The following is an 11594-nucleotide window of genomic DNA, read 5'->3' on the forward strand; positions in this document are numbered from 1 at the left end:
AGTTTTCTTCTCATCTGGGGTAGCCACACATACCTTAGAGAGTTACTCTGAAATATGCATAAGCTCAATGACTGGGTGGTCGGTTCTGAAGAAATAGTGTTGAACTCAGTATAAGCCCCAAGGATTGAGGCACCGCAGCGAGAGGCTTTTCTAAGCTCTGAGTCAGTGAGGACACTAACCATCACCCTGTCCGACCACAGCATCTACAAGCCCTCTGGATATCCACAGGCTCCCTCTCTCATCTTCTCTTTCTTCCATCAGAATTCTACAACAGGGTTCTTTAGAAGAGAGGCTGAAATCTATGCCAGGGGAAGTAAGGCCTTGTGGATAACTGGTTCCAAGTACACCCCGGGGGTGTTATCCATTGTCAAATGAAGCTGGGAAGTTAATGCAGCAGCAGCTAAAGCTGACCCAGTCACATCAGAGACGCCATGGGGACCTCCCAATTTTAATCTGCAGCGCCTTCAGCAGGCTTTACCTCCCCTCCTAAGAGGAGAGAGTGCAGGCTCATGGGGATTAAGAGCAGTCCCTGAGTTTGTTTGCATTGCATTCTACCTAAACCGTGTAACCATTCCTGGTTTTAAAGTATGTCTCAACTTAAGACTTTCTTTGTCCAAAACCCACATCAAAGACTAAAACATTTCGATTCTTCAGTGGTGCCAAGGGTGCCAAGGCGTTGTTTTTGTAGAGAATTCTTTACTCACCTTCGGTCTGAGGTTTGTGTTACTAAAGGAGTTGTCTTGCAGGGCAAATCCCAGAGACCATGGCATGTTTGCCAGGGAATTGGGAATGCCAGTCCTCGTGGGAGTTGCCTACAGGCCCCTCTTGGAAGGACGGGCACAGCAGCATCCGCTAAACACGGGCACATAGCATGGACAGGCTCCCTCGCTCCCTCACCATGAAAAAAAATAGGTGCTTAGGGAACCGTCAAACTGGTTACCTCCACTCACAAGTGGGAAATGCCCTGCTAGACGACCAGTTAAAAAAGCAAATCTTCTCAAGTTCCACTTACACACTTGGCTGCTAATTCTTAACATAAACTCCAAACACTGGCATGTTATTTTCTTCTAGTTATCCTTCAGTTTTGTCTTTCAGTTGGTTCCTGCTTTCACTTAGCATGTATTTAGAATACAAGCATTAGCAGTCCTGTTAATGACCTCTTAGCACTGCTAAAGCACCAAGTCCCCGAGTCCCTAAGGGGGCTTCCTTTCTCCTGCCTAAGCAGTTTTTCCTCCCAGGGCCCATGCTGCCAGCTCTCCTCTCTTCTCTTTTATAAGACATGAATATAACATGGCTCTCTAGCTCAGCTGTTGCTAACTCTCAGGTACCTCTGCCACACACGTGTATTTTACCGTCTGGCTTCTGACAGAGCCAGGCCTTTGGTTTCCCCATCCCCTCCATTGCCCTTGGTGAAGCCCGTCACACCAAGGGCAACAGGGATCAAGCAGAACAGAACCATTTCTGCACATAGCGATGTAAAACTTCTCTGGAAAGGGGTCACCAGGAAGCTTCCGGGAAGAGTTGCTGGATTTGGTTTTGGAAGGCTTAAGATAGGCTCTTGGCAAACCGGAAAGTCTGGAGGGCCAGATCCCATTCTCTGCAAAGAACCAGGGACGAGGAGATTGTGGCCTGGGGGAGGTTGAGGGACTGGCCTCCGGGTTGGGTCAGAGGGACCCAACGGATTCTCTGGACTGCTACTCCACCCTGTGCTGTTCCCCAGAGCTCACGTCTCATCTTTCTCTCGGAACTGTGTTTCTGAGAAACAGGACTTTTTAAATGGGGAGCAGCTCAGACAAAGAGAAGGAGCGGGAGCAACTGAGAAACAGGAACTTGGGCTGTGGACCTCTCCATGGGGAAGAAGGGTCTGCCCACCTTGTGCCCAGCACGGGTCGTGGTATTGGGGCCATCGATGAGAGCCGAGGCTTCGTTACCCCTTGGTTCTGGCCCCAGTCTCCCCATGGTCAGTCACCTCCCATTGCTGTCGTCCATGGTCACGTCCTGCTTCCAGTCCATCCTGACTTCCCAGTGCCCAGATGTCGAGCCTGAACTTTTGACCACTGATCCCCTCTCTGGCCTTATTTTTTGTTTCTTACATCCCAAACCTTTGCCACGTCAAATTATTTGGGTGTATCACAAACAATGTTCTGTTCTGCTGTTTCGTGCGTGTTTTCTTTTCCGGGAACACGTCATGTTCCACGTCCACCTGTTGGACACCACCTTTGCGCGTTTGAGTCAAAGACACATTACGAACTGACCACCATAACTGGAGGCAAGTTAGCCTCTGCGCATCATCTACCGTGGCCCTCACCACACTCTACGGTGATCGTGTGTCTTTCTCAACCGCTAAACTGTGAGCTCCTCAAGGTGAGGCCGGGCCTTACCCATTTTTGGTTCTCCAGTCCTCAACCAGTGCCTGGTAATAGCAAATGCTCACTAAATGTTTGCCAAGTATGTGAATAAGCCAATATTCTGTTTCCTAAATATTTTCCTTCCTTCCACACATCTATCTTTCCTTTATGACGAAAGTGAGGGACACCAGTTCCCGTCTTCCCTAGAGTCCTGCCTCCCTCTCTCTCCCTCTCCTCGTCCTGCTCCTTCAAAGGCAGCTCCATGCCAGCCTGCTTTCTGATCCATGGTGTTCATGCCTTGGCTGTCCCTGCCCAGGTTTCATCGGATTCCTACCATCCCCTCATTATCACGTCCTAGCTCTCGTTTCCTCCCGCCCCCCCCCCTCCCGTGTCCAACTTTGCTTCAGCCAGTATTAGAAGGAGTGTTTGCCGCGGGACAATTTTTCTGGGTGAATTTTGTGTCCTTGTGTATTTTCAGTGTGACTAGATGTAAACTTAAGGGAGAAAAACACTTTGCTAGCTGCACACACATCCTTTGGAGTCTGCATCTGCTGAGCGCTCACTGTATAAGGCTAGAGAGAAGGCATGAATGGCTGCACAAACTAAACAAATGTGTGAGTGACTCAACAGTGCCAGATAGGTGCCGGGGTGCTTCTGCTCAGGTTATCTCAGTGAGGCTGCTGGACTCAGTTCAAACAATGCCAAAGAATGGGAAAAACCAGCAAGACGGGAAGGGCTTTGCTGCCAGATGTTTGCTCTGGCCTGTCTCAGAGCCACAGAAGCAGCAGGTAAGGCAACCAAGGCTTGGTGAAATGAGGGGCAAACTCTGAGACAGGGAAGAGTACCTTAACAGAAAATGAGAATTGCTCAGGAGGGAATTAGCACCTTCACACTAAACCACTAAGAAAACAAGAGTGGTCCAGGAGGACCCCACGCTGTCAAAGGTCAGAAGATACAAGACGATCAGAGAGAGTAGCAAAAGGAATCCAGGCCAGACAGACCTGATCTGTGTCCTGGTTCTGTCCCTTAGGAACTTTTGACTTACAGAAAGTTTCCTTATCCTCTTCCTCCGCTTTCCTCATCTCTCTCCCACACACATAAGCATGCCTCCTGAATATTACTGTGAGAATTAAGTGAAATAATGTACACAGAAACTTTACTCCTCGTAGTGCCAGGTACAAGTTTGTTGACAGTATTATGTGAGTGGTTAATTTTTCTTAGAAGTGTGGTTCACTTTGAAATCATGTGTTGCTGGGGTATTAAAGTTGTATGAGGATTAAGGATGTACGAATGGAGATCAAGTAAGTTTTGCAAACTTAATGGTCTGAACTTTTGTTATGTGCGGTGAAGTGAGTAAAGAAATATAATTGGATATAAAAGGTCCAGTGACTGTCTGTCGCTCTCCCTGCCTGAAAGAATGCTAACTTCTGGGGCTACGTCATCCTAAACAGACTCCTGGGGCCACTGCTTGCAGGCAACTGTAGGTGCAAGGAGCGAACAAAGGGAATTCATGGACTCCAAAGGACTCTCTTTGCATCCTTATTCTGAAACAGAGATAGAAACATCTCAGTAGCTGGGGGGGGAAAAAAAAACCAAAAACAACAACTATCTAGAAGTCACCATCTTCTAGATAGTTGAGCTTATAATTTATTTTGAGCTTATACTGCACCTTGGGGAGCCCACTACCCCCTTCCCCAATTTACTTCTCTAAATACTAAAAACATGCACGAGATGTTAAACGTTTTTCAAGTGTTCTGAGATGCCACTGATAACTATCAACACACATTGGCTTAGAACTGACCGCTGGTATTCTGCATATTTTTCTCCATGTGAAACCAAACTGAGGAAAACTTTTTAAACCATCTGAACTTATATCCTGCTTTAAATTCATGCTGTGGGGCTTAAAAAAAACTGGATCCTTTACCCCACCCCCCTAGCTGCAAAAACACAATTTATTTTTCTTGCAAATGGACCACATCAGAGGGTAAAACAAATGTCTTTTATCTTGAGATGTGTGTATGGAACTTCCCCTTCTCCACCCCCGCCAAACTCCCAAAAACCAAACATGTAACAGAGTGACTAGTATCACCCTTGCCTGAAAAACAAAACAAAACAAAACAAAACAAAACAACAAAGAGAAACCCTTTACCTCTCATCACTCATCAAGCAGAAATCAGATCTGGATCCTAGACTCAGTTTGGCCATGACCAGCCCTGGGACTGTGGGAAGTCTCTCCAGCTCTCTGTGCCCCTGTTGAATGAATTGGTGGGGTGGGGTAGGCTTGGGAGTGGGAGGGGGGTTGATCTGAAACTCCACCCAACTGAAAATCCTGTGACTCCAGACCAAAACATGGGTAAACGATTACAAGACCTTGTAAAACGTACTGTAATATTGACTTAAACATGGGGTACTGGCAGTCTTCTCTATAGAATGCCTTCTTTGAAGGAACCCCCAGTCTCCCATTCTGACCTGAGGGGTATCTATCTGACTTGTCTCATCTACCCTTTCACGTTGTGACATCTCCACCTGCTGGCACTTGAGGTTTGTGCTGCTAAAGGTGGGAGGTGTTTGGTAGGGATTCCACGGAGGGAGCACCAGCTGCGTTACCAGAGGGTCCCTCCTCCACTGTATTCCTTTTCGAAGGAAGGTGGCGTTCTGGTGCTGAGACTGCCTTCTTCCCATGCATTAGCTCTCACAGTGGGGCTGTCCTGGGCCCAGGGAATGACTAAGAACACCGCCCTACCCCCCTGCCCCCGGAGCGGGCACTCAGCATGGGTCCCAATTTCTGCACTTTTCTGAAAGATGATCCTCGGCTTCCTCCTCAGAGCCTCAGTCCCAGGGATCCAGTTAATGCCTCTGGGACTGGCGTTCCTTGGAAACTTAACCAGGAGTCTGAACACAGCGTGGGTTTGACGTGGTCAGAGGCAGGCCAGGGGGTGGAGGCCGTGAGAAGGCCCAGCTCTCAGCCCTGCATTGCTGCAATGCCCACCCTCCCTCCGCCTTCAGCCTAACATGCTTAAATCCATATCTCCAGGTAAGGGAATCGCTAGGGGTTTTAAGGAACCCAACTCTACTCTTCAAGACCGGGGGCTGAAGCTCTCGTTCCAGAATCAGAGAAGTCAGGGGCCTAGGTCTTGGGTTCTGCCTCTGCCCTTGCCTTGGGAGAGTCAGTTCTCCACTCGGGGCCTCTGAAAACAGGAGATGGAGGCCAGGCCTCCGGTTTTGTTGTTCTACAATTCTTACGTGTCTCCCCTGTTTCTCCACATGCATAGAAAACCTCCCTTTGATGGAGCTATCTCTGCTGAGCTACCTTAGTTCTTCAGTCCATCGCCAGTGGTGACATCTTTGGATCTTGTCAGGGGGCTGGAAGGAGAAGCTTTGAGCTTTGTGCAAGGGCTATTGTCTGGCCTCTGGGCTTCAGTGAGGGTGTAGCCTCTTCAGGGCAGGAAAGAATGCCAGCAGTCCCTGAGGAAGGGCTGTCCAGAGTTTACATCAGCTTCTTCCGGTCGTCAATAGGCTCCAGGGCCAAGTGGATTAGATGCCTTTCCCCCAAGCTCCCCACCCATGCCTGGGAGAGCCCCACACCACTGTGGCTTAGCTCCCACCTTGCATACTGTGCCCCCAGCCTCAGAGCTCAATCCAAGTGCAGAACCCAGCCGGCTGGGCCCACAGAGGCAAGTAAAACAGTGATGAAAGCATCCATGGGATTAATGGTGACTGATGACCACCACCTCTCCCCAAGCTCAGCTAGCACAGACCTCCGCTCTCCTCTCACGTTGACTGAAGAACAGTTGCCAAAGAGTTGCTGACAAGCACCCCTCTGGTACGTGGGCAGTGTTTCTGATCTCCCTCTAAAGGTCATCTTTCCACAACTCCTCCCTTCCTGCCACCCCATCAGGAACTGTTTACTTCACACAGCTAAATGCCACAGTCCTTCTCAGCTACCTTGGCAGCATGCCATCAGAGCGCAATCAACAAAGAGAGCAGCAGGAGAAGGCAGCAACCCAAAGGCAAAGTATGGTGCCCAGCCCAATTCATAAATGTGACTCAGATATGTCACAGATGTCCTAGATCCTATCCAGACTCCCTTCCTTGCCATCAAAACGTTCCTTTTGGCTCTTGCAGGGTCCAACAGATCTCCTCATCTAGCTGGGACACTCCTAGTTTAGCCTTTGGCTGCCCTTGAAAGGGACTTTAGAGAATGCTAGAATGTAAAGCATATACATATTGCTTTGTGGATTACAGCATCTCCAGTGAGGTGGGCATGTGGATTTCAGAGTAAGCGTAGGTATACCTGGTCCTCAGGTATGCCCATCACTTTAGGGTGACAAAATGCTCTTATGTACATTCTCCCAGTTTGATCTTTAATCACAGCCCCTGGAAAGGGCAGGGCTAAGGAAGGGGAAGGCAAGTTAAAGTTTCAGGAGATCCCAGAGACAGGGCACTCACTACTCAGGAGTGAGGTCTCCTTCAGGTCCGGCATCACTGGGATAAAAGTGTCATTTTAAGGACCCACTGAAACCAAAGAAGAAACCTGCGATCTGGGTCCAAAGTATGAATCTGCCGAGCTCCAGGTCCCTGAGTGTCTACAGCAGAACCTGGAGGAAGGTGCTCTTCCCCAGGCCAATCTCCCTAGGGAGCCAAGACCAGAGCACAGATACCCTGGAAGACGATAATCTGTTTCTGCCTCGCCGCAGGATGGCAGCATCTCAGAACCCAGCAAATACTAGACGCTGGTATTCTTTCGGCAACTTGGTTAGGAGATGCTATTCACTTACACTTGGCTAAGCGATTCATTCTTCTCTGGCAATTTCCCCCAGGTTCTACATGCAGCCCTTTGGGGCAGGGCGACAAGAAACCCTAGAAAAGAGTGTTAACTAAAGCTCTGGCTTTCCCATCTTAGGAAGGACGCCTGTCAGAAAGATACCCATTCCTGGACTTGGTGGTCTGCCAGATACTGTGATCTCTCCCTTCTCTGCTCAGTTAGAGGCAGAGGAAGAAGAGCAAAGGAATTCTGCTTTGCCTCTACACTTTTCCTCATGTAGGAACCCAGGGAAGGTCAGTAACTGAATTTTAGCAAGCAGCTCCGATGAATTTAGGAAGTAGATCTGAATTGATGTATCACATAGAATAATAACAACGAACACTTACGGAGTCCTAACCACAGTCCGGGCACTGTAATAAGCACTTTATGTGGATTAACTCATTTAATGCTCACAACGATCCTTCTTATCCCCATTCTATAGATGAGAAAACTGAGGCACAGAGATGATACAGCTAGCTTCATGAGGCAGCCGGAAGAGAGCACAGGCAATTTGCCTTCAGATACTTCTATACAACCCCTTGGGCTTAGACCATATCTGGAAATGTAGTCTGTGCCCCTGGAGTAAGACTATATCTCTTGTTGGACCTGAAGCAGGTAAGGGGCTCCTTTGACACTAAAGCCTTGGCCCACGGATCCAGCTTCTGGACCCCCACACCTATGAGGCTACTTGGGCAACAGAGCTACACCTATGCTGACACAGCTCAGCCTCCCACAGAATCCAGTGACCCCCAACAGAATTTTCTTACTGGCATCTCCTGCTCTGTCTCCTTTCTCTCCTTTCTCTCCTTTTGGGCCTCGGTCACCTGAAACAGAAGAGAAAAACTGGCATTAGAAATGGAAATAAATCCTAAAGCTCAACAAAGTATTATCTGTAGGAGACTTATTAACCCAAGACCAGAGAGAAACTCAAGCAGGAACTTGCAGCACTGGAGGGCACAGCAGGAAAGAGAAGAGCTTGAGCAGTTATGCTGCCTGTTCTGGTCACCCCGGGAAGGAGGATGGGCCCCCTGAGACATTTCTTCCCCTCCCCTCCTCATTAATGCCTAAACGGCAGACCTGCACAGACTAAAGGACTACATGGTATTCAGCAGGAAGGAGACAAAGCAAAGATATTCCTATTAAATAGTCAAGGTTTTAGAAGTTCACATTCACGTTTGCTCTAATAAGCACACGGAGAGAAAAGAAGGGAGGGTATTTTACATAGGGAGAGACACAGGTTATATGTCAGACAGATTTACCAGTGGCAGAGGCTATAAAACATAAGGGAGAGTACCCAGGGAATTGTGGAATTTCCTTTCCAGGATGTGGTTAAAAGAACTCTTTTCCCAGTTAGCATCTCACTCTACAAGGAAGTAGTAGGTCCTGACACCACTAAAGTAGGCATTCAAATGACTAGGGAATTCTATTCCAAGTACCTCCAGGAAGATATCTGCAAATCAAAAGCCCATGGCATATTGTCTGGTGAAAAACAGCAAGTCAGCAAGTTCCAGGGGAGGACTCCACCCGTGATCCAAGTTTCGAAAAAAAACAAAGGCAACCATACTACTCCTGTAAATCTGAGTGTGCTGAGAAAAAGGTCTGGCACAGGATATGCTCCAAACTGTTTACAGTAATTATTCTAAAGAGTAAGAGCTTAAGGGACAGAAGAGGAGAGGGCTCACTTTTTGCTTTACATTTTCTACACTCCTGTATTGTTCAAGTTTTTCAACAAGCATGTGCTGCGTTTGTCATCTGTTTTAAAATTAGTTTTTAAATATGTGGATCATCAAAGGAAGGAAAACTTCAGCTTGTTTCATCACCAACCAGAAAGTAGAATAAAATTCCCAGTGATGCAAGGTTAAGAGACCATCCTGGACATGAGGTGGGAAGGATTAATAATAGGTTTTTCTTAGATTTGATTTTAACAAGTGTGAAGGCCATGCCTGGGGAAAGAGCGTCGGATTTCTTCACCTTCTTCTGCAATGATGAGAGGAGGTTGAGCTGCCCTTGAAATGGACGTGGAAAGATGGGGACTGACTATAAAATGGTCTCCCTTAAAAAACAAGGTAACTCTCACTAGAAAAGAAAAAGAAATCAGAAGAAACACTCTTGAAAATGTAAAGCTGAGAACTGATTAAAGTTTGAACTATTTGGGGAATTAAAAGCACATGAGGCACAGTGAGGCTCTGGCCGTCCTGGGAGGCGGTGGCTCTCCTGGGTCTGCAGCCTCTGTGTTTCTCCCGCAGGCCCAGTCTCCTGGCTTGGCTTCCTCTGAGCTGCAGCCAGTAGGAACACTGGTTCCCCCTTGTGCTTCTGCAGCACTTTAGAGTTTACAAAGTGTTTTCACACCTGTGCACCCCGTTTAATCCTCACGACAGCCCTGTGAAGTACGGTATCATGGGGATTGCTAGTTTTGGGATAAAGACACTGATGGTAAACGATGAGATGAAGTGACTTGCTCAAGGTCACTCAGCCACTTTCTCAAGGTCACTCAGCCAGTCAGTGGCATAGCCAGAATTTGAAGACAGTCCACTGACTCCAATGCCCGTGCTGGTGCCCAGGGGCTGGCAGGGAGCCAGGGCGCTCTGAGACTTATTACCTTTGAACCCACGCATGCCCATTGCTCCTATGGCTCCTGGCTTCCCATCATCGCCCTTGGGGCCGGGCAGTCCTGGGGTTCCTCTCTCTCCTGGCAGACCTGGGGAGACAAGAGACAAATTGGGGAGCCTGAGACGCAAAACTAGAAGGGCCCTTAGCAGTCATTGTCTGGCTCAGCAGTCGACCTCAACCATGCATCCTCCCCTTACCTTCGTTTCCTGATTCTTCTCAGGTAATTTAAAGACGCTGCAAAAGCATCTTTAAGTGTCCCAAAAGTCAGCACAAACCTTTCCCGTCAGCACCTTTTATCTAGTTAGGCTGGGTCCCTCCCCACCAAAGATCCAATTGTATTGTGAGTGATGGTGGTGGTGCCAACCCCATTTGGGAGATGTCCCTTCACCTCTAGCTGTACTGGAGATTTAGATTTGGCAAACATTTGGGGGGAGCATTTTCTATGTGTCACGCACTGTTCTGGATGCTTTACCTAAAAGTATCTACTTCAATCCTCACGATAAACTGAGGTATTGTTTCACCTGTGTTACAAATGAGAAAACTGAGGCCCAAAGATTAAGTAACCCGTCACACAGCAGAGGGTGTTGGAGGCAGGATCTGAGCCCTGGTCTTTCTGAACTAAGACCGTGGTCAGTCAGCTTCATCTCACGCTGATGGAAAGGGCTTACTGGAACTTAGGGTGGGAGGAAGATGGACTAGCTCCCCATCCTATTAAAGGAAAAACAGAAAACAAAAAAGGTCCCTTCCTTGTGGTAAACACAGGAAAGTCTAGGAATGGGGCTCATAGGCTGAGGAGGAGAGAGGAAGTCAGTAAATGGGATGGATGGCCGGCTACCAGGGCTCCTGAAAATGACACCCCACAGCCATGGCTGTGTCACCAGGGAGAGCCAGAATCAACAAATGCTCTCACCGGGCCTGGGCCCCCTGGGGCCTGACCTAAGCCCACAGTTATCTCTGCAGAACAGAGCAGCCTTAATTAACTGATTGTTCTTTCCTGCTTTGACTGTTATTTGGTTTTCTTTGGGCTTTTTCTGGGACGTGGAAAAACTGTCTCGCACTAGTTAGGCACTAGTTAGTCTTCGAGAGGATGGGTAGCCCCAAGAGGGTAGCAGGACCTCAGAAAAGAGCTTAATTTTTTTTTTCTCCCTAACATAATGTTTGCAGAGTCCAATAGCCCTTTTGCCACAGAACTACGGATCTAGTGTAGGAAGTGCCCAGGGCACATCCTATAATTTACTAAGGCACAAAAAGGGGTTTCAGGGTACTGAGAGCCCTTGGGCATCCTCAATTTTGAATTTAGGGAGCTCCCCTGAGAGGGGGAGGCAAGGAGTGGAGGCTAGGCTGCAGGCTCTCCCTCTGCCAGCCTCTGCTTCCTGTCCTGTTTGCAACCTCCTTAGAGATTTAGGAAGGAGATGATTTGGAGGTATGATTCCTGACATAAATAAGTAGACAGCTTTTCCCTGACAAACTTCTCTTTTTCTTACATTAATCAGAAGACTCTGTACTCTCTTAGAAAAATGTTGTCCACAGTAGAGGCTCAGGAATGGACAGACTGGGATGCAAAGTGTGATAAAGTACAGGAACAGGAATTTCCCCAGACAATGAGTGGAAGAATATTCAGCAGTTCCTAGAATAATGTCGTTTCATTCAACGTCGGTTTCATTATAACATTGAGATACCCTGGGAGCTTAATGCTTGTTTGTATCAATTAGCCTATGATCCAATTGGTTTTTGTTTGACGTTGTTTTGCTTAAAGTCACAGAACCTATTGATGACGTTAAGTGACGGCTCTTTCCAGAAGACCAAAAAGTACCCTGCCACCAGCCACTGGA

At 47.9% G+C, this 11594-nt stretch overlaps 1 protein-coding gene across 1 annotated transcript in view; it reads right to left on the bottom strand.

The window, feature by feature from the left end:
* Positions 1 to 11594, bottom strand: part of SCARA5 (scavenger receptor class A member 5) — a 102934-nt gene that overhangs the window by 17282 nt on the left and 74058 nt on the right. Inside the window, exons 6-7 of the mRNA XM_033135292.1 lie at positions 9752 to 9850; positions 7920 to 7976 (exon numbers count right to left, since the gene is read on the bottom strand). Coding sequence (XP_032991183.1) covers positions 7920 to 7976; positions 9752 to 9850 — 156 coding nt within the window. The remainder of the gene's footprint in view (positions 1 to 7919; positions 7977 to 9751; positions 9851 to 11594) is intronic.

This window comes from Rhinolophus ferrumequinum, chromosome 18 (genome assembly GCF_004115265.2).
Source record: "Rhinolophus ferrumequinum isolate MPI-CBG mRhiFer1 chromosome 18, mRhiFer1_v1.p, whole genome shotgun sequence".
NCBI lineage: Eukaryota > Metazoa > Chordata > Mammalia > Chiroptera > Rhinolophidae > Rhinolophus > Rhinolophus ferrumequinum.